General features: G+C 42.4%; 1 protein-coding gene across 2 annotated transcripts; it reads right to left on the bottom strand.

The window, feature by feature from the left end:
- Positions 1-222: 222 nt before the first annotated feature.
- dtx2 (deltex 2, E3 ubiquitin ligase) lies at positions 223-22,785 on the bottom strand. 2 transcript variants are annotated; one of them, XM_085798309.1, is made up of 9 exons: positions 22,216-22,785; positions 20,743-21,331; positions 17,947-18,005; positions 12,897-13,160; positions 10,870-10,937; positions 10,535-10,702; positions 9,182-9,343; positions 5,361-5,450; positions 223-1,771 (listed from the first exon to the last, which is right to left on the bottom strand). In XM_085798309.1, exons 1-9 carry the CDS (start codon positions 22,523-22,525, stop codon positions 1,496-1,498), a joined length of 1,986 nt encoding a protein of 661 aa, XP_085654435.1. In that variant the 5' UTR covers positions 22,526-22,785; the 3' UTR covers positions 223-1,495. The 2 variants fall into 2 exon arrangements, with proteins under 2 accessions (XP_085654435.1, XP_085654436.1); XM_085798310.1 differs by lacking the exon at positions 12,897-13,160.
- Positions 22,786-24,375: the final 1,590 nt, after the last annotated feature.

Here is a 24,375-nt window from a genome sequence, read left to right as displayed (position 1 = left end):
TCCTCCACAAGTCAGGGTGTGATGAGGTCCCTCTCTAATCTCTGAGGCCACAAGCAGCCGTCCACTGAGAATTATTAGGTGTGATAATTATACAACAGCAACACGTCAGGAGCACGAGGAGGGCAAACACTACAATATGAACAGTGGATCCAAACACAAGTGAAACATAAATTCTTATGTATAATTTAAAAATTTTAAAAAAGGCAATAATGAAGTCGGAGGTTAGTTTTGCCTTATTTCTTTATTGCAGACTTTTTTTTTTTTCCAGTTTTGCTTGTATACATGTCGTAACTCAGTTCAGTGACTGTAGTGCAGTACTGTGAGCAGAATGATGTATGTAAATACAGGAGGTGAGTTGAAGCCGGTGGGATCATTACCATGCCCACCAGGGCTTCACACGTCTCATTTAATCAAGACGAGTTCAATGACCTTGATTGTCACACTGTAAAAATCTTCTCAACCAGAGCGTTTTTTTTTTTTTTTCCTCCCTAAAATTCAGCGACCCATTCAATCTGTTTGGGCAGAAGGTCTGAGGTTGTCCAGCTATATACGATGTTAAATTGTCCCTTCTCACGTACATGGCAACACTAACTCACAAATTAAGTGACAAAAACGAGGCCTGCGGGGACATCCGCAGGCACGGCAACAGCAAATTCAAAACATGAAAAATCACCAATGTGAGTGCATCAGACATCTGCTTATCAAATTAGTTTAGGGAATAAAATAGGACAATTGATGGTCAAATGTTAAAAAATATACAACTTTATCCTCCTTAACTGGCATGTGTGGTCACAACCTGTTTTTTTTTCCTTTTACATAATTTTGTTTCATTCATGTTTGTTTTTTTATTATTATTATTTACAACAGTTAAGTATTGCCCCCTTCTCATCAAATAGTATATACTCACTTTGCTACTAAAGTTTCAGTGTGTCGTTGTGCTAAACACAAATGTTTTCTGCAGAAACACTTAAATTGCATAACTTCCCAATTTGAAACAAGTTAACTGCCCTTTACCGGGAAATCACACACCTCCGATAAATGCACCGTCAGAACTAAAGTGCTTAATGAGATTTTCATCCCCAGTGTGAGCTGCCATTCTCATGGTAACCGAACAAGGGGATACAGATGAGGCTTTATGGAAATAAAGAAAAAGAAAGAAGTCTCCAGTTTGTGGAGGTTTGATAAAAGAGGCTCGGAGTAAGAGGGGCCTCATTTTTCTCAGAGTTCGGTCTCCTGGCATATGTGATGAGAGGGAATGTAGTGGTGCATTAACTATTCTCAGCCAGCACTCCACTGGGCTCCCATCCGAAGAAGCTTTAAGACCCTTACTCGGCTCTCCCCTTCGCTCACTCAATGAGATTTGGGCAGGCGCTGACTTAGACTACATAAGAGACGGAGGTGGATGTTAGCTCCACCCGGGCCACAGAGGTGGATTTCGAAGGGTTTATTCGGTGGTCAGCAGTGAGTTGTAGTGTGTGAAGCTGGGAGCTGTAACCTAGCTGCTGCTGCTGCTGCTGCCACCTGCGCCGCCGCCGCCGGCTCCTACCGGCGGTTTGAGGCAGTCCTCTGTCACGCCCTGAGAGGCCAGCTCAGAAAGAACATTGTCCAGATAGTTGGGGTCCGGGTAGCCGTGGCCCGACAGATTGGACATCATCTCCGTTTTGTGGTGGATGCCGTTCCACACCACCGTGTCGGGCTCTCCGGTGGTGCTGGACGTACCCACGGTGAAGATGAGGCGTCGCATCCACGCCACCTTTAGCAGCTCCAGCACCTTTTCAACAGAGAGACAGGCAGAGAGTGTGCAGGATTGTCAATTATCAGGGTCAGTACGATGACATACAGTGGGTACGGAAAGTATTCAGACCCCTTTAAATTTTTCACTCTTTATTTCATTGCAGCCATTTGCTAAAATCAAAAAAGTTCATTTTATTTCTCATTAATGTACACTCAGCACCCCATCTTGACAGAAAAAAACAGAAATGTAGAAATTTTTGCAAATTTATTAAAAAAGACAAACTGAAATATCACATGGTCATAAGTAACCCTTTGCTGTGACACTCATATTTAACTCACATGCTGTCCATTTCTTCTGATCCTCCTTGAGATGGTTCTACTCCTTCATTGGAGGTTACAAAAGAATTTCTGCAGCACTCAAGGTTCCTAAGAGCACAGTGGCCTCCATAATCCTTAAATGGAAGAAGTTTGGGACGACCAGAACTCTTCCTAGACCTGGCCGTCCAGCCAAACTGAGCAATCGTGGGAGAAGAGCCTTGGTGAGAGAGGTAAAGAAGAACCCAAAGATCACTGTGGCTGAGCTCCAGAGATGCAGTGGGGAGATGGGAGAAAGTTCCACAAAGTCAACTATCACTGCAGCCCTTTGTATTGGGCAGGTGATGAGCAGTGCCTGGTTTTCTCCAAACATACTTTAGAATTAATGCCAAAAAGTTCAATCTTCGTCTCATCAGACCAGAGAATCCTTTTTCTCATAGTCTGGGAGTCCTTCACGTGTTTTTTGGCAAACTCTATGCGGGCTTTCATATGTCTTACACTGAGGAGAGGCTTCCGTCGGGCCACTCTGCCATAAAGCCCCGACTGGTGGAGGGCTGCAGTGATAGTTGACTTTGTGGAACTTTCTCCCATCTCCCCACTGCATCTCTGGAGCTCAGCCACAGTGATCTTTGGGTTCTTCTTTACCTCTCTCACCAAGGCTCTTCTCCCACGATTGCTCAGTTTGGCTGGACGGCCAGGTCTAGGAAGAGTTCTGGTCGTCCCAAACGTCTTCCATTTAAGGATTATGGAGGCCACTGTGCTCTTAGGAACCTTGAGTGCTGCAGAAATTCTGTTGTAACCTCCAATGAAGGAGTAGAACCATCTCAAGGAGGATCAGAAGAAATGGACAGCATGTGAGTTAAATATGAGTGTCACAGCAAAGGGTCTGAATACTTATGACCATGTGATATTTCAGTTTTTCTTTTTTAATAAATTACATATACATTTCTGTTTTTTTCTGTCAAGATGGGGTGCTGAGTGTACATTAATGAGAAATAAAATGAACTTTTTTGATTTTAGCAAATGGCTGCAATGAAATAAAGAGTGAAAAATATAAAGGGGTCTGAATACTTTCTGTACCCACTGTATCATCAAATATCACTAGTTTTATATTTATATATACAGTATATATAAAACTAGATTGTCAGGGTTTAAAACTCTGCAAAGTTGGAAGGACACGTGCACCATAATGATCTGGTGCCACTGGGCTAAAATAACAACTATTCCCATATCGCTGAATCCACCTGCAACAAGAGTCTGATAAGGTCTTCCACTGCAGGCATAATGCAAAACAAGTATCCAACCTTGCAAAGTGTACATCTTTCCTACCTTGAGATATATCTCGAGGTAGGAAACATGTACATTCTGCTATATGTGTGTGTGTGTGTGTGTGTGTGTGTGTGTGTATATATATATATATATATATATATATATATATATATATATATATAAACCACAATCTTTTGTGTTTATCTGACAAATATACAACTTAATTTTTGTTTTTAAATTAAAATTAAGATATACCCTCCCCTCCCTCATTTTAGCTCCTCACATGAGTTTTCTACCTTAATTATCATGTGACATGAAACTGCTTCTGTACTGTTGATTGGACAGAACAAGTGATCTGAACCTGATATCAACATCTGGATTTTTACATTTGATTTGGAGAATTCGAAGAAGGTCCATCGAGGAGTTACTGAGACACTTTGTCCATGAGAAAAGGAGAGATGTCTTCCTCCTTTACTAATGAGGAGGACTGATGGATAATGAGGAAAAGCAAAGGCAGCTGTTTCATCAGAATGCACTATTCAACTTCCTTTGCAACCTTTGTTAAGATCAACACTTCCACCGCCCAGACTACGATGTCACCCCAGAGATTTCAGACTAATACAGGCTGGTATCATTTCCAAGAGTCTCCAAAACTCAGCTGTGTCTTAAAGCTAAAGCATATTGTTGTGGAAGCAGCCTCTGTTGTCCGTGGGGCCCACAGAGCAGTAGGAGCTGTCATTACAAGCAGACACAGATGTAACAGCCAACAAACAAACAATTCAGCCAAAATGGGATTATGTAGTTAATCAGGACAGACATGCTGCCTAAGTGATTGAAATGAATGGCGTTCCCTAAACACTGTTCTGATTTCAAGCAGAGAAAAGCTCCTGTAGTTCACCACACTGCGGCAGAGGCTCTTGTCCGATCAGGGATACTTTCATTATTTCAAATCAGTGTTGCGCCGACAGCATCACGTCAGGGAGTCTGACAATGGAAGCGAGTCTGAGGTGCAGCACCGAGAATCTACAACTGGAATAATTTAATCCAATTTTCCATTAGTGAATTACATCAGAGATTATTTATAAAAGCTCCAGTGTACAGCTGCTGTTACCAGCGTGAGGGAAATGAGCTGCTAATTCACCATGGAAACAACGCAGCTTTATAATGAGCACAAAATGTTAATCAGAGAAACACACTTCGACCCTGATGGAGCATTATAAGGAGTCGTGCGTTAATAGCGCTGAGCTGTGTGCACCTGATGTGTCAGACTGGTGCGACTGTGCCTCTCTGCTCTGAGCTCATGAAACCCTGCCACCTGAAATATCTGCATGAGTCTGAATCCCCTGAATGCAGACCCTGATTGAGACGGAGGTGGAAAGTGATACCGGTAAAGAGTTTCTGTTTTCTTCAGTGACCTGTTATTTATTTATTTATCTGTTTTTATTTTGTTATGGATCCCCATTAGCTGATGCCAGCTAGTCTTCCTGGGATCCCTATTCTATATACAAAATGAATTACACACAAAATAGCATCCACTTAAAATCAAATCCTTATAGTCAGAGTTTTAGTCTACAAAGAGTTTACACATACACATACTTTATTTATAAATACAAGGCCGTTGTATAGAGGAGAAAGGTGATAACTCTAGGGGCCCAGCGCCCAGTAGGGCCCACAAAAAACAGCAGTAGTCTAATCTTTGTATGACTGAATTATTCTGCATAAGACCCTGACTAATACTCATCATAATGCTGCATTAGCATCAAAACAAAGTTAATAAAATGTGATAATACATACGTAGTCGTAGAAAAAAAGTGGAAAATTCAGGGGGCAGGGGCCCACTTTAGTATTCTTTCAGGGGCCCCAGAATTCCTAGCAACGGCCCTGTATATATACACCAGTGTGTATATATAGTACTGTATATACAGTATATACACACAAACATATACATATACTGTATATATACACACTCGCAAACATACACTGAACAACCGTAGTATAGACTGAATAGGAACAATTAGATATAGAATATGTTGTCTCTTTACCTTCCTGCCCTTGTCGTTGTCTGGTAGAAAACAGAAGCGAGGGAAGCCTCTACAGGTGTAGGGCTGTCCTGGGTTGGGGTGCTCCGGACCCTGGTGGAGGACAAAAAGTGACTGATGAATGGAAAGTTATAAAGTTTAATACCTCAGATCAGCTGGAATCATAAAATAATCTAATAACTTGAGCTTTTGTAGGTTGTTAACGGCTCGATAAAAATCAGGTTCAAGCTCTTGTAACTTTGGATTCGTGCTGTATACTGCTCCTCGCTGAATTTTATCTTCACTCATCGTTACAGCAGGAAAAGAAAAGAAATTAAAGTTTTTGCCCCCAAAAAATGTAATAAAAGAGGCTTGTCTGTGTGAACGGTGCACAATAGGTCAGAGGAGAGTGCTCTTCCATAGCATCAATCTATTAAAAATTTATTTGGAGATCTCTGGGTATCACTGTGCAGACGGCAGTTTGCCCTCCAGCCATTTTCTAATGTTCAGCTTCCTTGTAATGTTCTGCACTGGCCCGATCATTAAAGGCCCTGCTCTGACACCTGTTTACACAAACAGACTTTAAAGACACATCAGACCTCCAGACCAACGCTGCTGGGAAACCTCCCTTGAGATACAAACTTTTTCCTCTTGTTCAAAAGGAACATGAAATACTTTCATTAAAGCGGAACTTCATTCCCACATTCATGCAGAGTCTTGTCTATCAGTCACATCCTCTTCACTCAGCCTCATTGGACTGATTTGAATAATTTTCTCTGGCTTTTTAGCCACTGACGCTGGCGTTTCTTGGCAGCTTGATGAATAATTTGGTTCCTGCTCTATTTCTGCAGTTAGGACTTCTGAAAGTGCTTTTGACTTCTTTTTATCAAGTGCAGAATTTAATTCCTCCGTGGCAGCAAGACATTTAACAGGAGCCGTCAGGAGCTGCCATAGGTTAAACTGGGCTAACGTAGCCCTTCTACAGCTGACTAACTCCAACAGACACGCTAGTAGTACAGCTGCATGTGGTGAAACTTGCTAGTGTGGCCACATTAAAGGGATAGTTCATCATTTTGGCAAATTCACCTAGTGGTATAACCCCTATAGTCATAGGAGTAGGGTCATTACCTTTAATTATCAGTACATATTGTTTGGAGATCAACGGGACAGAGATGCAAGCTGCTCAGTGAACACAATGGAGGTGAACTGTACAGGTCCTCAAACTCATCAAATACACAATCCAACAACTCCACAACGCTCTGGTGGACAAGTTGTGACCTGCACATTCACCACGCTATGAAATAATAAAATGTAACATTACAAGACAGAGTTGTTTTCGAGGTAAATGCATAGCTGAAACTACATCCCAGACATGAGTGCTGGTGAGTGATTTCAAAGGCGCCAGTAGTTCTGAGGAATTGCTTCATGTGTCGTAAGTAAGGGATGATGTAAGTTCTGAGGTTTTTATGGAGAAATAAACCCTGACAGTATGTATGGAACGAAGCAGAGTGGTTCCATACATACTGAAGGGGTTTCTGAGTGATTAATTTAAAACATAATGTTGATCAAAATACGACTTTTATCACTCACTTATCACTTCTCCGCTGTTTTGCTAAGCCTGTTCCCGGTCGTGTGCATTTGTTTTCAACAAAGCCTTTCATAATCAATCAGGGGATCGATGGATTACCACATACATGATACGATGTGTGTATTTGTGTAGTAAACAAGAGATTGCGGTTTTCAGGCCGCGTTTGTGTCGTGGACTCGCCACCGAGACGAGAGCTGTGACACCGGGTCAGAGGCTCTGATAATGCAGGTTTGGTTTTCAACCACCATGTGGAAGCGAGCCTCCACTCTCCCTGTAACAAGTTACAAGTCATTGATCAACCATCACAATCAGTCCGAAGCTGTTTAATGACGGTAAAAATGAAACATAAGGTAAATATCCTGCATAGTTTCTAATTTTTACAAAATGTTGAACTATCCCTTTAAGGCTAAAAACGACTAAAAATGCAACACTCCCTTTAACTCATTGAGTGCCGCGCTCCTTTCCAAAGTGTTAGTCAAGTGTACCGGCAATTTAGACCATTTTTGACGATTTTTGTAGAACCACAGTGTAGTCTATATTATTGCCACCTCATTTGAAAGGTGAAACTTTCTGCTTCAAATGGCCACAAACCGTTTGTTTCTACGTGCCTCTGTTCCTGAGAAAAGTCAATCTAAACATGGCTGGGTTTCACCAAAATCCCTCCTTTTTTTCTAGAAAAGGAGATAGAGCGTCTTTTATGAGGTATAAGGTGCTCTGTTTGTGCCTGTCGCTCTTCTGACACTCGCATTTCTGGATCAAAGGGCTCGTGTAAGTAAATATATACAACAAATGTTATTCTATTCACAAAACCACCATCGGGGGGGGCCACTAAACAACAATAACACAGACGCACCGTGCCGTGGCACAGTCTCTCGCCGCGGAACGTGATGGTCTCTCGGCCACAGCAGCTCGGGTTGCGGTCCTTCTGTGGTCCGGGTCGGCACCGGCGGTCTGCTTTGACCGAGGGATCATCACATTTTACCGCGAGAGGACCTTGGGGAGGACTCGAGATGAAGACCGGGCGGGACTGTCGGCTGAGAGCTTCCTGTTCAGCTCCGAGCTGCTGCAGCCTCGCGGGTGAGAGCAGAGCAGCTGCTGCATCCACATGCAGAACTCCGTTTGCAAAAGCTGAGTTATGATGAAAACTTCCAGATTATGAGCTGTCATGAGTTTTTGATCGTCATCTATTTCAGTTCTGCTCGTCGTAGAGTCCCCAAATGTACACATAAGGTGTGTTAAAGTGTCTAGTTTCATAATTAAAAAAAAAAGAAGCAAAAAATGAGAAATCTCGTTTTTGGCACTCAACGCATGGGAACGAAAAACGAGAAATTACGTGGTTGGCACTCAATGAGTTAAGATCCAGGGTTACATTAGTGAACCGTACTACAGCTTTGATTCTCTGCCACCTGATGAAATTTGCTGCCATAGGTCTCCACTCTCTCTCCGTTTCCTGTGTCTGTCTGCAATTACCATTAAATACAAAAAAGCCCCCCAAAAAACTACAAGTCTAGTTACTTGATCTTTCAAACATTTCAAACAATATAATTACAGGCAATTTAAACACCCTCCTTCAAAAAATTAAGTTTGTAGTCTTAGTATCATATTTAAAGAACATTAGGGAAATAAGCAGTCAGTGCTGAGTATTTCAAACTGGGAACAGCAGTGAACTAATGATAGTCTCATAAAAATGGATTCAGACGTCTGCTATGTGAAGAAAACCAAGATAAAAATACTAAATCATGCCTGAGTATTTTAACATAGTTTAATATTACATCTCTAGAGGGGAACTTTAAAATCCAATTACCTGAAGGCCACTGACTGGGTTGTTATCGCCTTAGCAAATACCAATATTTTCTGCTAATAAAAAAAACACACATTTCCAAAATACTCTCTGAAGCTAAGTCACACTGCTCTGCATGTTCAGTGGAGAACAGCAGCTTTCTAATTGTGGACGAGATGTTCAACTCCAGGAAAGCATAATTAATCCTCCAAAATCTGGACACAAATTTCTTCTTGTTTCAGCTTCAGAAGGAGACTGGAGGTATCATGTCTGCTGCAGTGAATCAAAGTGCTAAAAAGAAAAATCAAAAAGGAGGGGGAAAAAATGTGTTGGGCTGGATTAAAAGATAAATTCTCGACATGTGGAGGGTTATAATGAAACTCCAGATCCAGTCCCTTGAGTGAGTATTTGAGCTCTCTGCTGTAGCGTGTATTTTCAGACACATACTTTATCTGCTGTCAAAGTGTGCAGCATTACCTGTAGGCCAGGAGGTATGCTGTAGATAATCTGGATGGTGCCACAGTCTGGGTGGCCGGGCAGTGACTGGGCGATGCTGTAAATTTCCATCTTGCCTTTGGGCTGCGTGCCGGTCTTCTCTCCGTAGATTGTCTTACACGAGGGGCACTGCAGGCTGCCGTCCTGAACACAAGAACGCGGCCAGAGAGCCCTTTAAACACCGCCGGTCGATACAAACCAGGTAAGTGTTGATCAAATATGCATTGATCCCCAGATGACTTCTGTTTTGTTATTCCCTCCGTCACTGTGTCGCTGCATCTCTGCTGTGATGAACAAGTATTACACGAGTATCTGTACTATATATATGTTAAGTAGGAGGAAGCTCATTTATTTAACTCTTCCATTTGAAAAAAAGTGAGTCTCAAATGGAAGAGTTAAATAAATGAACTGGTGGAAATGCTGGCAGCCTACATCTGACTCATAACAATATGGAAAATAAAATCAATAACCTCTCATAGGACTCTCTTTTTTTAAATTTTAATTGCAACAATCGAACATTAGAACTGAGAGCAGAGGAAGCTCGATTTTTTTTTCCTGTCTGATATGGAGAGAAAACTTGTCAATTCACCATCTCTGTCCTGAGCCTTTTCTCTTTAATTCTTCCTGTTGCTAACCAGCCATCCATTATGATCAAGTCTTCGTCTGAGTACACTAAAGTTATAGTATATGAGCCTGCAGTTGACTACATTAAGGTTCCAATTATTGGGAGACCTTACTTACAAGGAAAAAGGAGTGAACATTTTTAAATATTTTTTAAAGAGAACTTCATTTCAAAACATACTGTATATGGACAATATTAATAAGAGTTGTTTTTTTTTTTAAATCTCTTCCCCAAATTTGTACCTTTTGCAAATGATTTCTTTCTACAAGCAATACCTGTGTGGCCCACAGATTGAGAACCACTGCCTTAAACAAATGCTTCTGGAATAAATGACCACCTGCATAACATGATAATATTGAGTGTGGAAAAAGAGCTTGTTGACAAATTGTTGCACAACAAAAAAATTGCTGCATGTGTAAAAAAGGACCTTTCCAATCTCAATTCTTAAATTTTTTTTTAAATCAATATTGCCTGCTTTCTAAAGCTCAGCCAATCACCCCATCTTGTCGTCCTCCGCCTGTCAGCAGGAATAAAAACACAAATGGTTTTTCAAAAATGTCAGACTATTTGTCTAAGACGTGCTCTCTATTCAGACTAAATATAATTTATCTCTGAGCTTTGTCAGTTGCATCATTCTTGAAGAACCCCCAGATCAATCTGGACATAATTTATCCACATAAATTAAAAAGCATTGTTTGCTATGCGCTCTGTACCTTTGTTCCATTGTTGTACATGGCCAGCATGCAGAGCATATGCAGGGTGTGTCCACATTTGATGAATTTCCCCACAGTGTCTGGTAGGATGCTCTGGCCCCCCTCCTCCGTGGACGACGTCTCGTAGCCGGATGGATTGGACAGTTGATCCATGCAGATGATGCAGTCCTGATGAGGACAGGGGGAATTTTGTGTTGAGCGTCAGTCAATGAGTAAAAAATGTTTCTTCATCTATTTTGGGACCAGTGACAGCATAAAGCTGTAAGAACGATGACAAGTCTAAAACTCTCTGCTAAAACTGAATAAAGTGTCTGTGAATCTGACCAACCATTTACCTCATCTGACACTCCTGCCACCACCTCCATGTAGCGCTGAATCACATCCTCAGGTCTCGGAGCCGAGGCTGGAAGAGGGAAAAAGCAGGGGGAAAAATAAAATGAATGAGCTGCAAGAGGCCGTATACTACAACAAGAAGTCCTAACGGCTGCCATGGAAAAGAAGACAACACAAAACTATGAGACTCTGCTGAGATGAGATGACGTGATTGTCTTCCTGACATCAAGTGAGTCACAATCTCACATTTCCACATCAACCATATGTTTCTACCACTCCCATGACATCCTAAACTGAAGAAATGGCTGATGTAAACCATGCAGACACACACACACTGCAAACCACGGAGACGATATGAATGCATGATAACAGAATGAACCAGTCAGCGTTGATGAATAATGACAGTGAGCAGCATGAGGGATGGACGCAGACACTTTCTCTCACATACACACTCATGAGTGTCAAGTCTGTTTAGGATACAAGACTCTAACTAGACATTCATCTTCAGGTGTCTTGTTTTTAATGGGTTTATAACAGAAGCCAGCTTCATTTAATCCAGGATTTTTAACATATTAAGAAGTTAGCAAGAAAAGATGAGGGGAAAAAATAACTGATCAGTTTCCAGACTTTTTTTTTAAACATCTCAGGTGTCCACTGTCAATTTCAAATGCAGGTATTGAGGTTAGGAAGTGGCACATTTAAGAGTGGAGGAAGTGTCATGACAATGCAGAGATGAAAGAAGAAGATAAAAATGGGCAGAAAAACAGAGGCAGCGATGAAATGAAGCTCATTATACAGATGAGCAACAAAGCATGGAAGACAATTTAAATGAGCTGCACTGCATCAAAACACATACTGTGCCTTTTTCTCTTGCTTTGTTTGTTGACAGCCAGCAAACAGCATTAATTTATTTATGGAGCAAAAACCACTTTAATGTACACCAGGCCGGATGAAGAGTATGATGTCGAGTTTCTCCGAAGGTTGTTTAAGCTGCCTGGATGTTCAGTTTCCTAAGTGCAATTGCTTTCATGATTAATTAATCTGATGTTCATTATCCCGGGTTAATTGACAAATTGTTTTGTCTGTGACAGGAGTCAAAACCTGAAAGTTCTCCACAACCAAAGAGGTAATTAAATGTTTTGTCTGAGGATCTGCCATGATGTAAAAAAAAATATGTTAAATTCATAATACACAGAGAAAACTAGGAAAAGCAGCTGAAGGTACACTATTTTCTTTGAGAAATGACTTTAACTAGTAGCTCTCTGTTGGCGGATTAATCACAGCAGCAGTGGCTCCTGGGGCATGTATGTGTTATATGACCATTCATAACAATGACCTGTTGATCTACAGATGGGTAATAAATCAAAAGTAAAACCCAACATTAAGGCTTTTAGTATGTTGTTCCACCCTGAGGCTTGACAGCAGCTCCACTGCTGCTTGGACAGAAACTAGACTCCCAGTTTAAGGTTCTGAGTTTTTTTCGTCAACCACCCAAAAAGCATCTGTACTCAGGTTGTTTTGTAGACTTTCTTAAATCCTGTCAAACGTGAAGGTTGAGTTAAACATGCTAATGATAGATCTGTGCAGCCGTATGGCAGCATTAGCACTACTCTCCCAGCACCAGTTTCTTTTATGATGGTTAGGGAGGCGCTGCACTTTTGCATTGAGGGCTGAGCAACAACTAATGGAGATGCAAGGTTTTATGGCAGGTAAAGCTGCTATGACGATGACGACAACTGGGATGGAACTGGAGGCGAGAGCAGCCGAGGTCAAAGGTTTTCACAGACTAATCTCTTCACTTGATAAATAGCACAATATGCAGTTGCAGCAGCACTTTTTTTTTTTACCCCAACTTAAAGCAAAAAAAAAGTCGAGTAGTGTGAACACGCCCTGTGAATGCTTGAAGACAAATGGGATGTGAGTTGACGTGGGATGAAATGTTCCTCAAGCCTATGGTAATGACAACTGGACCAAAAGAGAACGGTGGAGAAAAAAGAGGTGGAGGAAGGGCAGGTGGCGTGGTAGCTACCTCTCCTGTGCTGCCTCTTTGCTCTCCTAACTGAACTGCTGCTGCTGCTGCTGCTGCTGCTGCTGTGGGGCTTGCTGGGCCTGCTGGTTGGGGGGAGGAGAGGAGGAGGAAGAGAGAAAGGAGCAGGTTGCTGCTGCTGCTGCTGCTGCTGCTGCTGTAGCTGTAGCTGCTGCTGTAGCTGCTGCTGCTGCTGCTGCTGAGGGAGGGGGGCAGTGGTGAAGTGCACGCCGAGTCCCACTGCTGACATCAAAATGGAGGCCATGCCTGGAGCGGGGGGGGTAGGGTGGGGTGGGGTGGGGTGGGTTGAGTTGAGGCGAGACAGGACGGGGGGGCAGGGCAGAGTGGGGCAGGTGAGGGTTGAGAGCAAGTGGAGAGATGCAGGAGTAGAAAGGAACAAATCAAAGGTATGAGAAATGTAGCAGAAGCTGATGCTTCCACTGCCACCCCCTTTGTTGTCGTTTTAACACACAAAACACTGAGTCACACACAGCATTAAGTCCTTCACATTAAAAACCACATTGACCTTTTTTTTTTTTTTGTTAAACACTTGACCCGAGTGTATGCGTCGCCTATGAACCGGAGCTTATTTCAAAGGGATAGTTCAACATTTTGGCAAATTCACCTATTACCATAATCCTTACAATCCCTACAGTTTTGAGATCGGCGGAGCAGAGCGGTGAGCTGCTCAGCAAGCACAATGGAGGTGAACGGTACTAGTCCCCTGTCCCTCATAACTCATCAAATACACAATCCAACAACTCCAAAACACTCTCGTTGAGAAGTTGTGACCTGCACATTCGCCACGCTATGAAATAATAATGTAGCATTGCAAGACAGAGCTGTTTTCAAGACAAATGCATACCCGGAACTACATTCCAGACAGGGTTGCTGGGCGCAAGCAGTTCTAAGTATTTGCTTCATGTGTCGTCATGTTACATAATTATACATGATTATTTTATAGCGTGGTGAATGTGCAGGTCAACACTTGTCCACAAGAGCGTTTTGAAGTTGTTGGATTGTGTATTTGATGAGTTTTGAGAAACAGGGGAACTGTACCATTCACCTCCATTGTGTTCCCTGCGCAGCTCGCGTCTCTGCCCCGCCAATCTCAAAACAACATGCACCGACAATTAAAGGTAATGCACCTACCCCTATGACTATAGGGATTATGGCGATAGGCAAATTTGCCAAAAATGTTGAACTATCCCTTTAAAGCTGATCTTGTTAAGACAAGCGATCCACTGAGGAGTGATGGCGACCAGCAGCTGAGACTCAGACCAATCAATCAGTGAACTATGTGAAATGGTTTACACGATGAGAACAATAATCTTCATGAACAGCCTGACAATGAGACTGAGACGCTGCAGATCTGAGATTAGGAGGGTGATGAAATTATTTAAAGCAACATTGTGCACTTTCTGAAGAGAGAGAGAAAAAAAACTAGTACACCAATTGCATTACAAATAAAAACTTGACTCGAAGCAATGAAGGATATTTTTCTTCAGACTAGTAAACAGTTTAGCTTTTGGTGTCTAAAGGTCAACTCTCAATATAAAAACTGAAAAAAAAGGCAGACACTGTTACATAACATAACATTGGTGAATTAATGGCTGTTCTCTTGTGCCACACTGTTACATTAGGTTCGGGTGTTCAGCATTTGACTATGACAACATTACCACAACAGATGCCATATTCCCTAGTGAGAAAAACATTCATGTTAATGGACTTTTTTTTTTTTATCACTTGGCATGACGCTGATCCAACCATCCAAAAAGATAGATACATGTTTGTCACCATGTCAAATCTCCCTCTGACAGTAATAGAGGGCGTAATGTTTACTTTACATGGCTGAATAGACAGAATAAACAATGTGCATACAATAAGACACTGATTGCCATTAATGTTTGTTACTGACTAATGAGCATTGAACACAACATCACTGACTGGCGTGCGTGTCAGTTTGGTTATTTGACTGTAATGAGGCGACAGCTCAGTGCACACAGCATCCACGCTCTCGATACCAACTTTGCACCAGTGATTCAGACACTAATGTTAGCTTTTTTTCAATACTGAATGCATATTAAAAACTTTTTTTTTTCATGTTGTCCAAAACATTTTTTAGTTTTTAGTTCATCAAAATCCCCAGGTGTCCATTCTGACTTATACTGAGTGAGGAACACCACATCAATACTGGGTGGCTGTAGCTCCTTCCTATTTTCCTCAACGGCCTCAGTTCTTCGTACCATGAATTTCACAACATGGTGAAAACTTTCCTCTAACGCTCTGCTTCATGTTGTCATCATTACGTCATGTTGTTTCTGCACATTCATGGCATCAATCTCCTACTCTACTCTACTACGCCCCAAAAGGCGTTCCTTTTGTTGGACTTGACTAAGGCCTGGAGGCCAGGGAGGAAACCAGCTGTGCTTTATGACATTATCATAAAGGTAGTAGCCATGGCAACCAACAATACTAAGGTGGTGCCATTTAAACAATAACTGATTGGTATTGAAGTAAAAGGTGCATTTCGACCATTTTCTTCTGGAACTAAACATAGCTCTAAAGTCCAACTAAGATTATGCAAATCAGGCCGTTTACCTGTATGGATATTGTTATTTCGGTGCAGACCTTTTTGTTGCGGGCCAAAGACTTCAGTTCCCGCTGGACATCGTTTTCTGCATGAATGCTGAGCAAGGCCTGCACCTTGTCATCAGTCCATCTGTCATAAGCTTTGTTCTGGGACCTCATCTTGAATCACGATGAAAAAGACTGTCTTTCATCAAAACAAAAACAGTCAGCTCGCAGCTGCAGGCTATTTTGTGGAAGAAAATGTGGCGAGTGCTCAAAGTGTTCACCAGTTTTGAGGCGCTCACCCCTGCAATGTTCCTGAACTTTCGGAAAGCGTTGCCCTCTGACCAGGGACTTTTGGGGAAATTTAGACCTTGAATTCCTATGGTCGACCTGCACATAGTTCCTCGAAAAGTTCCTGGTTCCAGGGGAAGTTTCTGTGGTCAGAATGGAGCTAATTTGTGCCAAGAAACATTCCTGACATTGTTACACCAACAACCACCGAGAGTCTAGACTGTTGACTCAAGAAATGTTGGGCTGGATCCATAGACTCACACTGCTGAGGTCAAATTATGAGCCTACAATCCTCTTCTACAGACTATTGGGTAGTGTAACTCCTGAACTGGGTGTGAATGAGGTGAAACACTGCAGCACCTTCAGCTTTCTGCAAATAATGCCAACCAGTGTTACTGCTGTGTCATAAGAAATTCATCAATGTCATCAATACGTCTTCACAGCATCATTTAGCTGATCTGTTGGAAATCCATATAACAGATTGACCTTATTAGGATGTGTTGTGTCTGTCGTATGAGTAATACCAAGGTGGGTGGAGCTGTGGGACAGCTACTATCTTTCAATGTGAAGACTGAAAAGTGAAGTCAATCATCCTTTGCATCCAGGGCCAAGTGGTTTATACAACACAAGGAAACCTGTGTAGGCTTTCAATAGAAGACAAGCCTCCTGAGTGGGAGTTGTTTTCATTATTTACTGAGCCAACACGCTGCATTATGTTGCTCCCTGCTGAATTGAAGACTCTCTGATGGCTCCAGCAATAAAGAGGGACATCATTTCCCCTGACTCTTTTCAGTTTTATGCTTTTCAAGCTTGCTTAACATTTCGAGGTGTGTGTGTGTTTTTTTTTTTTTTTTAATTTTTAACTCCCTCCTCCATGTTATTCCTAAACAGACCGACACCCACAGGACACATGCAGAGGGAGGGGTGGCACGTATAAACTAGGGATGGGTATTGATAAGAATTTAGCGATTCCGATTCCATTATCGATATTGCTTATCGATTCGATTCCTTATCGATTCTCTTATCGATTCTCATTGGGTGAGGGAATAAAAGAGAAATGGGTTTGTTTGCATTAATGCAGTGGTTCCCAACCTTTTTTGGCTCATGACCCCTTTTGACATCACAAATTTCTGGTGACCCTCATTCAAGATGAGCAAGCTCAGATATTTGTATATGCTGCATTTTATTTTATCTTGATTTATTCAAGAAAGTGAATATATCAAGAATATAGTTGTTTAAGATTGTGAAAAATAATTAGTTTATTTATTTATTTATTTATTTTTAATCAATTACTAGACATTTAAGGCGATCCCATTTGAATTCCAGGCGACCCCACATGGGGTCCCAACCCCAAGGTTGAAAACACTGCATTAATGGCTCTGACATTAAAAAAGTTGACAGGACCGACCTGCCTGGACAGGTTAACACTAGACCACTGTGGCTGTGGGCCAGCTGTGCTCACAGGAGGAATTTAACAATGTTTCATTACATAGTTTTTATGCATCTGTATCTTCTCACTAGTTATTGTTTTCATAACGTTCGTTTTTATGCGGAGCGAGTGAGCGAGCGAAAGAGAGAGAGCGCGCCAGAGAAAAGACACAGGGCGCAGCTACCGTTTCACCTGGCTACGAGCAAAACCTGAAAGGAAGTGATTAGAATGAAGAGAGAAAAACAGAAAGAATAGACATGTAGCCTGTTCAGGAGACGTTGTCCTGTCCTCACGACGTGAGGGAGGGAGGACCGGAGGGTGGCTCTGGCTCACAGGTTAGTGATGAGGAAACGTCACTGTCAGCTGCATCTGTCAGCAGCTCCGCTCCACACAGACACGCCACTAACTTTATTTTGGGAGAACAAACGGTGACATGTGGATATAAACACTAAGCACCCTCATTTATAATGAAGATTGATTTTAACGGAACGTTACGTAACGTCATTAATCAATTAATGCGCGAGTTTCTGAACCAAACGGAATCGATAAGGGAATCGTTAAAGCAGACACGCACACGATTCCAAGAATTGATCCAAGTTGGAACCGGTTCCGAAGAGGAACCGGTTTTCGATTCCCATCCCTAGTATAAACCACTGGTGTTCATCACCGAATAAAACCTGTAACAAACTCAAAGCGTGTGGCGCAGAGCAGACTGAGCAGAGGTAACAGTGAGGATGGATGGTTAGTGGCCCGTTTTACCTGCCAGGGCAGAGCTCACGCTGGTGGATCCGTTCAGCTGCACAGAGATGGAGGGAACACTGCAGGACAGGAAACAAGGACAGAAACAGTCAGTTAGGGGAAGAAAAAAACAGCAGTAATGAACCAGAAGCAGAGAGAGAGAGAGAAAAACAAAGACCATTAGAACCATTTAAGTTTCCAGTCCACTTCACAGGATTAGACTGTTTTAAGTACAGTGACATTAGGAAATGGCCTTGGCACCAGATCAAGAAAGGAAATTAAAACCTGCTCCTGAATTAACTGCAAACTTTACTTAAGCGTCTGAAAAACAGGCCATCTTCAAACAGGGCAGCAAACGACCGTGAGGATCTGAGACTGATTAACAACTATTCAATACTGACTGCATGTGTGGTGGAGTGTGGAGTGACTCAACGGCCAATATATTGATAGATATACACCCGACACATTTGTTTACTGTGGAAAAAGAAGAATTCTTAGTACAGAAGTCTAAAATGAATTCAGAGTGGGGCTGCAGTTATCTCCTTTACAGGTTAATCTGGTCATCATTTCTTCAATCAACAATTATTCTGTAAAAAAGTGACAAATACCCTACAGGATTTGCCCTATGCCACGTCTTCTAATAATCTGAGGAGGATATGACATTTATGTAAAACAGAGAAAAGTAAATCCTCACTTTGCTTTGTAGAATCTGGGGTTGAACAAATGTTTGGTATTTTATCTAAATAAGCGACTTAATCAGTTATCGAGATAATTGTCGTTTTCTGTTGCGCTACTCATCATTTCAGTGACTAAGTGCTGCAGCCCTAATCCTCTTTATCTTTGATTTTGTTCTGTAGTCAGGGAACCAAATGCTCAAATGTGCAAAGTGACAAAAAAAGTAGAGCCTGAAGAAAAAGAAAAAAAAAAAGTTGTGAAATAACAATTCAATAATATAAAAAATTCCCATAGGAATCATTTACCCTCATCACCCACAGGAGAGGATGTGGTAACACAATAGGTGGAAACGTGTCACTGATAAAATGAGGCCACTTTTGACATCAGTTAACCTACTGTCCACAGGAAACAGTGGGCTGCATGCCCAGCAGTCTCTGGATGCACTACGCAGGCTACAATAGTAACCACAGAATGACATGCAACTTGAAAGCTACATATGGTGTACGGACAGTAGCTTATAAATAAAGCTATATTTGAGTAAGTGTATTAAAAATCAAAAAGTGAGCTGTTAATTTACAGAAGTATTCAGAGGCTTGATTCAGCACTTTGTAGAGGCCCCTTGAGCAGCAATTACAGCTCAGAGTCTCTGCACAACTAGATCCAGGCAGTTTATCCCATTCTTCCTGGCAGAGTCTCTCAGGCTCCGTCTGACTGGATGGGAGGCCATCTTCAGGTCTCTCCACAGATGTTCTAGGGTTGTTGTTTTTTTTTAAAAAGTCTGGGCTTCGACTCCACCACTCAAGGACGGTCAGACACTTGTCCTGAAGACACTTGAGCATTTTCTGCTGCATCCATTGCCTTGCTGAATCCTCACCCCAGGCTCAGCAGGTTTTCTTCATGGACTTCTATGTGTTTGGCCCGGTTTCATCATATTTCTGACCAGTCTCCCCGTCTCTGCCGCTAAGCAGCCTCCACCCAGCAACCTGATGCTGCCACTACCGTATCAGCTGGGTGATGAGCAGTGCCTGCTGTTTGCCAGACATAAGCGTTTGGAGTTCTGCCCAAAGAGTTCAATTTTCATCTCATCAGACCAGAGGATTTTTTAAATGCTGTTGAGCAAACTCCAAACACGCTGCCATTTACCTTTTAATCAGAGTGGCTTATTTCTAGCTGCTCTACCAGTGTACTGATGGTACACTGCTGAGATGGTCCATTTTCCAGCTGGTTTTTCCTGTAAAGACGCTTTAGAACAGATTGTATCCCCTTTTCCTGATCTACACTCAGAAGTGCACTTATATGCAGGGTTACACCTGCCTCGAGTCGACTGTCCAATAAGTTTGGTTTGCCACAGGACGGCCTTGATCAAGGTCTAGACACTCAAGGATAAATGAAGCAAAAAAGGTCCATCTGATCACAGTCTCAATACTTATGTAAGTGAGTGCCTTCAATTTTTGATTTTTAATTAATTTGCAAAAATATCTAAAAACATTTCTGCTTCATCATTGTGAATTTTGAGTGGAAATTATGTGCAATGTGGCAAGTATCTTTTTAAAATAAAAAACTACAACAGAAAGTGTGCAAAAGTGAAGGTCTGACACTCTCCGAGGTCACAGAATGCTAAATAGGCAGAGCTCTGTTAGACTATGAGGCAACACAATGCATACTGTTATCTATTACTGGTAGCAGCACCTTCCATAACAACCACTGAGAAGTCTGAGCAATCACTACACAGTGCCGTTATTGATTTCCAGTGGCCAAGAACAGACTAAATGAAACTTAAATATGGAAGAAAATAAAATTAGAGCCAAGAGAAAGAAGGAATGCATATTTATAATATCTCATCAGTAGGCAATTTTGTGTTTGAAAGCAGTTTTTCTATGTTGTTAGGAGCAAGGCTGAAAACACACACCACTGCAGGGCTGCAGCTACAAATCAGGTTTAGTCATTCCTGTTTTACAGGATAGGTCAAAGTGGAGAAAGAAAGGCAAAAGGGAAGGGAAGGGTGGAGAGCTGTCGATGTCATGCATCCCCTGATGGCTGAATGATTCAGTGGAACACATCGCTGCCATTGTGTTGCTCTAATCTGTGTGTGTGGAACCGCAAACTAATGTCACAACCCAACACAGATTGTCAGATACCAACCTTAACCCATTTGCACTGGCAGAGCTGGTGAGAAGCGGCGCAGCCAGTTGACTACCAGAGGGCGGTGGAGGCCAGGGGCTGCCCCAAGACATGCCCCCGACAGAGAGGGGTCTCCTGGGGTACGGCGAGTAGACGGAAGTGGGGTGAGCCGCCGCAGCCCTCCCCGTCCCCTGGAGGCTGGGCCGGTTCAGACTCCCCGATGTGAAGGAATGTCGTGAACGGCTGGGCATGGGTCCTGTGCTACTGTGGCTCAAACACTGTTGACAAGAGCAAGCGAGGCCCGAGGGGATGGCCGGGGGGCCGGAGGAGGCCAGCGGGTACGGGAGGTTGCACTGACGTCGCACCTGCCGCCTGAAGCCTGTTGCTTTGTTCACTTGGGCCAGAGATGTGAGGTCCACTATGTAATTGTATCCATGTGGGCCCAGATCTGCAGTGCCTTGCCGGGCCTGGTAGCTGTGCTCCAAAAGGATGGAGGTCCGCGTCTCGTATGGAGTCCAGCCTCCCTCATCGTTGGCCCACTCCCAGTAAACACCACTGCCGAGGCCTGAGGACTGGGCAAACAGGGACCGACGGACTGATCGTGTTTTTCCTGAAAAACACAATGGTGACTTCCAATGAATGCACTGACCTACAGCTGTACTACAGAAGTTTTACATGTAATCTATGAGTATATCATTTGGGATGATTGTCTTGCTTTTCTATTGTGTTATTCGTCTGTCATGGTGTCTGTTATTCCATATTGGGAGTTCCTGTCTGCACAATAAATTTACCGTTTAGTACTACAAAGAAACCCTGAACCCTGAAAAAACAGACACACAATTTCAGCTATATGTCAAAGTGGGGACATAACAGAGAAATGCGTCCAGGTCTCAAAGATGAGAAATATTCCATGAAAATGTCAGTAATGTAAATCCCATATAATCCCTGCTTTAATGCAAGCTCATCCCTCATGGCAGCCACTTCAGTCATTTTGGCTGATGCTGCTTTATGGTTCTGTTTGAAAATCATCTCTTAACATTGTCTGGAGGAGCTCTGACACAACTAGCCTGTTTTAACATCAAATTACATTTGTTAATTTGCATTTATATTGCCACTCAATCAGTCAATCAATCAATCAATCAATCAACTGAGATTAAAAAAAAAGAAAAGAAAGAAAAACACCAAAATAATATGCTAACGTTACAAACGCCACCCAAGTTTCGTGTTAAAGCAATAACGTTGGTTGGCTGACGTTAGGTAACAGGAAGAAATTTCAGAATCGCCTAACTTCACAACTTCACCCTGTAGTTGGCTAATCTTAGCTTGCAGCTAGGTTAAGACTTATCAAAACAACAGCGCCCAGCCGGCTAACGCTAAGTGGCTAACGTGGCCAGGGCCCGGTGTATTTACAGGTTTCCAAGCACTACGTTATAATAACATGATCATGAATGAAAGCTGACGTGAAATTGACATTTGTGCGTGACATATGCTCACCCGTGTCCTGTCGAAACTGTTTCAAGCTCGGTATGTCAATGAGATAAGGCGACAGGCTCGGGTCTGATTGTCCGAGACAGATGCTCGTTGAGCCGGGTGCTCCTCCTCTGTGGCCCCGCGGTGACAGACACCGCTCGATGTAGGCGCTCACTTGGCCGCTGTAAGGCCGCCAGTAGCCCAGGTCGTCCTGCCATTCCCACACCGCTATCATGGGCTGAGCCTGCCCGCTGGACCCAGAAGGCGTAGCCGAGACGGAGGGCCCGTTTCTGGAGCCGTTCACCCTGGCACAGGAGCCAGACACAATCGCCATATTCACCGAGCTATAGCTTAAGCTAACAACAACAACAACTCGTTCTGGTTAGCTGGTCAACTGATAGTAGCTACGACGAGGAAAAAAGAGTCAGCCAGCCCGGCTAGCTCGGCTGCATGGTTGAATCTGTTAACAGGCCTTAAAACAAGCTACGAGGTGACGGTGAGACGATAGACAGCCCGCATCGACATTTAAATGCATGTTGACAAAGCTGATGCGTTCACGGGGCTTAGCAGCGGCGCACAGATAACGTTAGCTTTGTCACAGCGTTACCAGGTTTCCCTTCATCCGCTGCTGCCGCCTTCACGGACCATCGGAAATATTGCAACTCAGCGAACGTTTGTGGGAACCAACCACAGTCTATGGAACCAACAAAGCACCAAATTAATTAATCACTCTTATGGCATTTATAGTGATAGTATCACCGTATTTATTTATTTCACGATTACTGATAACCCCACTTTAAAGGTCTATCCACTTCCTCTTATATGAGGGTGTTGTTGTAGTGAAGACTAAACAACCTTCTAAATCTTGAACAATCTTAAATGAATTCAACAACAATGAAAATAAATAAAAAAAATCCACATTGTTCGGGCAACTGACCTGACATGAATACCCTGAAAAACACACCACCACTACATCTTTCTGCTGAAAAAAAAGAAAGAAAGGTGGATAAAAGCTTGGGCACCTACGGTAATCTTATCCATATCTAAGTTAGTATTTTACAAACTGCACACGAACGTCTCATTCTTCTTCTATACAACAAACGTCTTCATTGTCCGCCCTCCTCTTCTTGCTCTGCTTCGTTATCAGGAGGAGATTAGATCCTCCTCAGCTGTGTTGCTGCCATCAACTGGAAATGAACAGGTATGACACAAACAACAGTCTATCTAAAATCTAAGCATGTCCCTCTAAAGCTGCAGGCTAATTATTTCAATAATCATTAGAGAAGAATATAGTGGGTGGAAATTAATTTTGTTTTGTAGTTTTCTAGGCCTAAATTGACACATAGTATGTATTTAATCAGTTATTACAGTCATCATTTTATGACTTCTCAAAAAAACAAAGTCTAATATAGCTACATACAGCAGGCTTAACTAAATTGGATTTCGTCCACAAAACCCAGACAAGCATGACTGATGTAGGCTACAATGGATATGTAAAATACTCAAGATGACAATAAAGTATCCGTTAGAGGGGAGGCAGTTTATTAGTTTCACATAAAAGATAATGGAACCAGACAGCTCTGACACCGGAACGTTGTTTAAATTTGTGCCCAAATGGGATTTGAGATTTCCATTTAACCAATAAAGCGACACATAATCAATAGTAAAACTCATGCCAAGTTTTCAAATCTTTTTGTTTGTTTTTTAAACTGCATCTGATGTCGCAATTGTTTACTTGCCATGTATTTTCCACTTGCAAGCAGCTGTTAGTTGGTTTGAAGTCAGCAGTCAAATGACTCAACAGTGAGAACATGGCTTTGAGTCATCGTTTTGCAAGGTCTTCTTCTCCGAGAATATCTGAAAGTCCTGAGGTCAGAGCAGAGTCTGAAAAACCGCCATTTAATAAAGTAAAAGGTTGTCCTGATGGTGCATCTGTTCAGCATAAACAAATGTGGCCTGACAGGTGTTAAGGCAAATGAGACAGACTAATGTCTGGGAGAAGCACGCCTCGATCACTCTCTCTTTTGCACATCCACACCATCAATTTGTCGTATACGTGTCGCAGACAAACAGAAGCAAACACTGAAATTGTTTGACACAAGATCATGTATAAGGATTAGAGTGTCGGTTCATCAAAATACCACCCCAAACTAAACTAAAACCAAACAAATGATACGTTTTTAC

This window comes from Trachurus japonicus, chromosome 14 (genome assembly GCF_045865225.1).
Source record: "Trachurus japonicus isolate A0001 chromosome 14, Traja_1.0".
NCBI lineage: Eukaryota > Metazoa > Chordata > Actinopteri > Carangiformes > Carangidae > Trachurus > Trachurus japonicus.
Note: the sequence above shows the minus strand (reverse complement) of the source record. Positions and strands in the feature narration are given on the sequence as shown.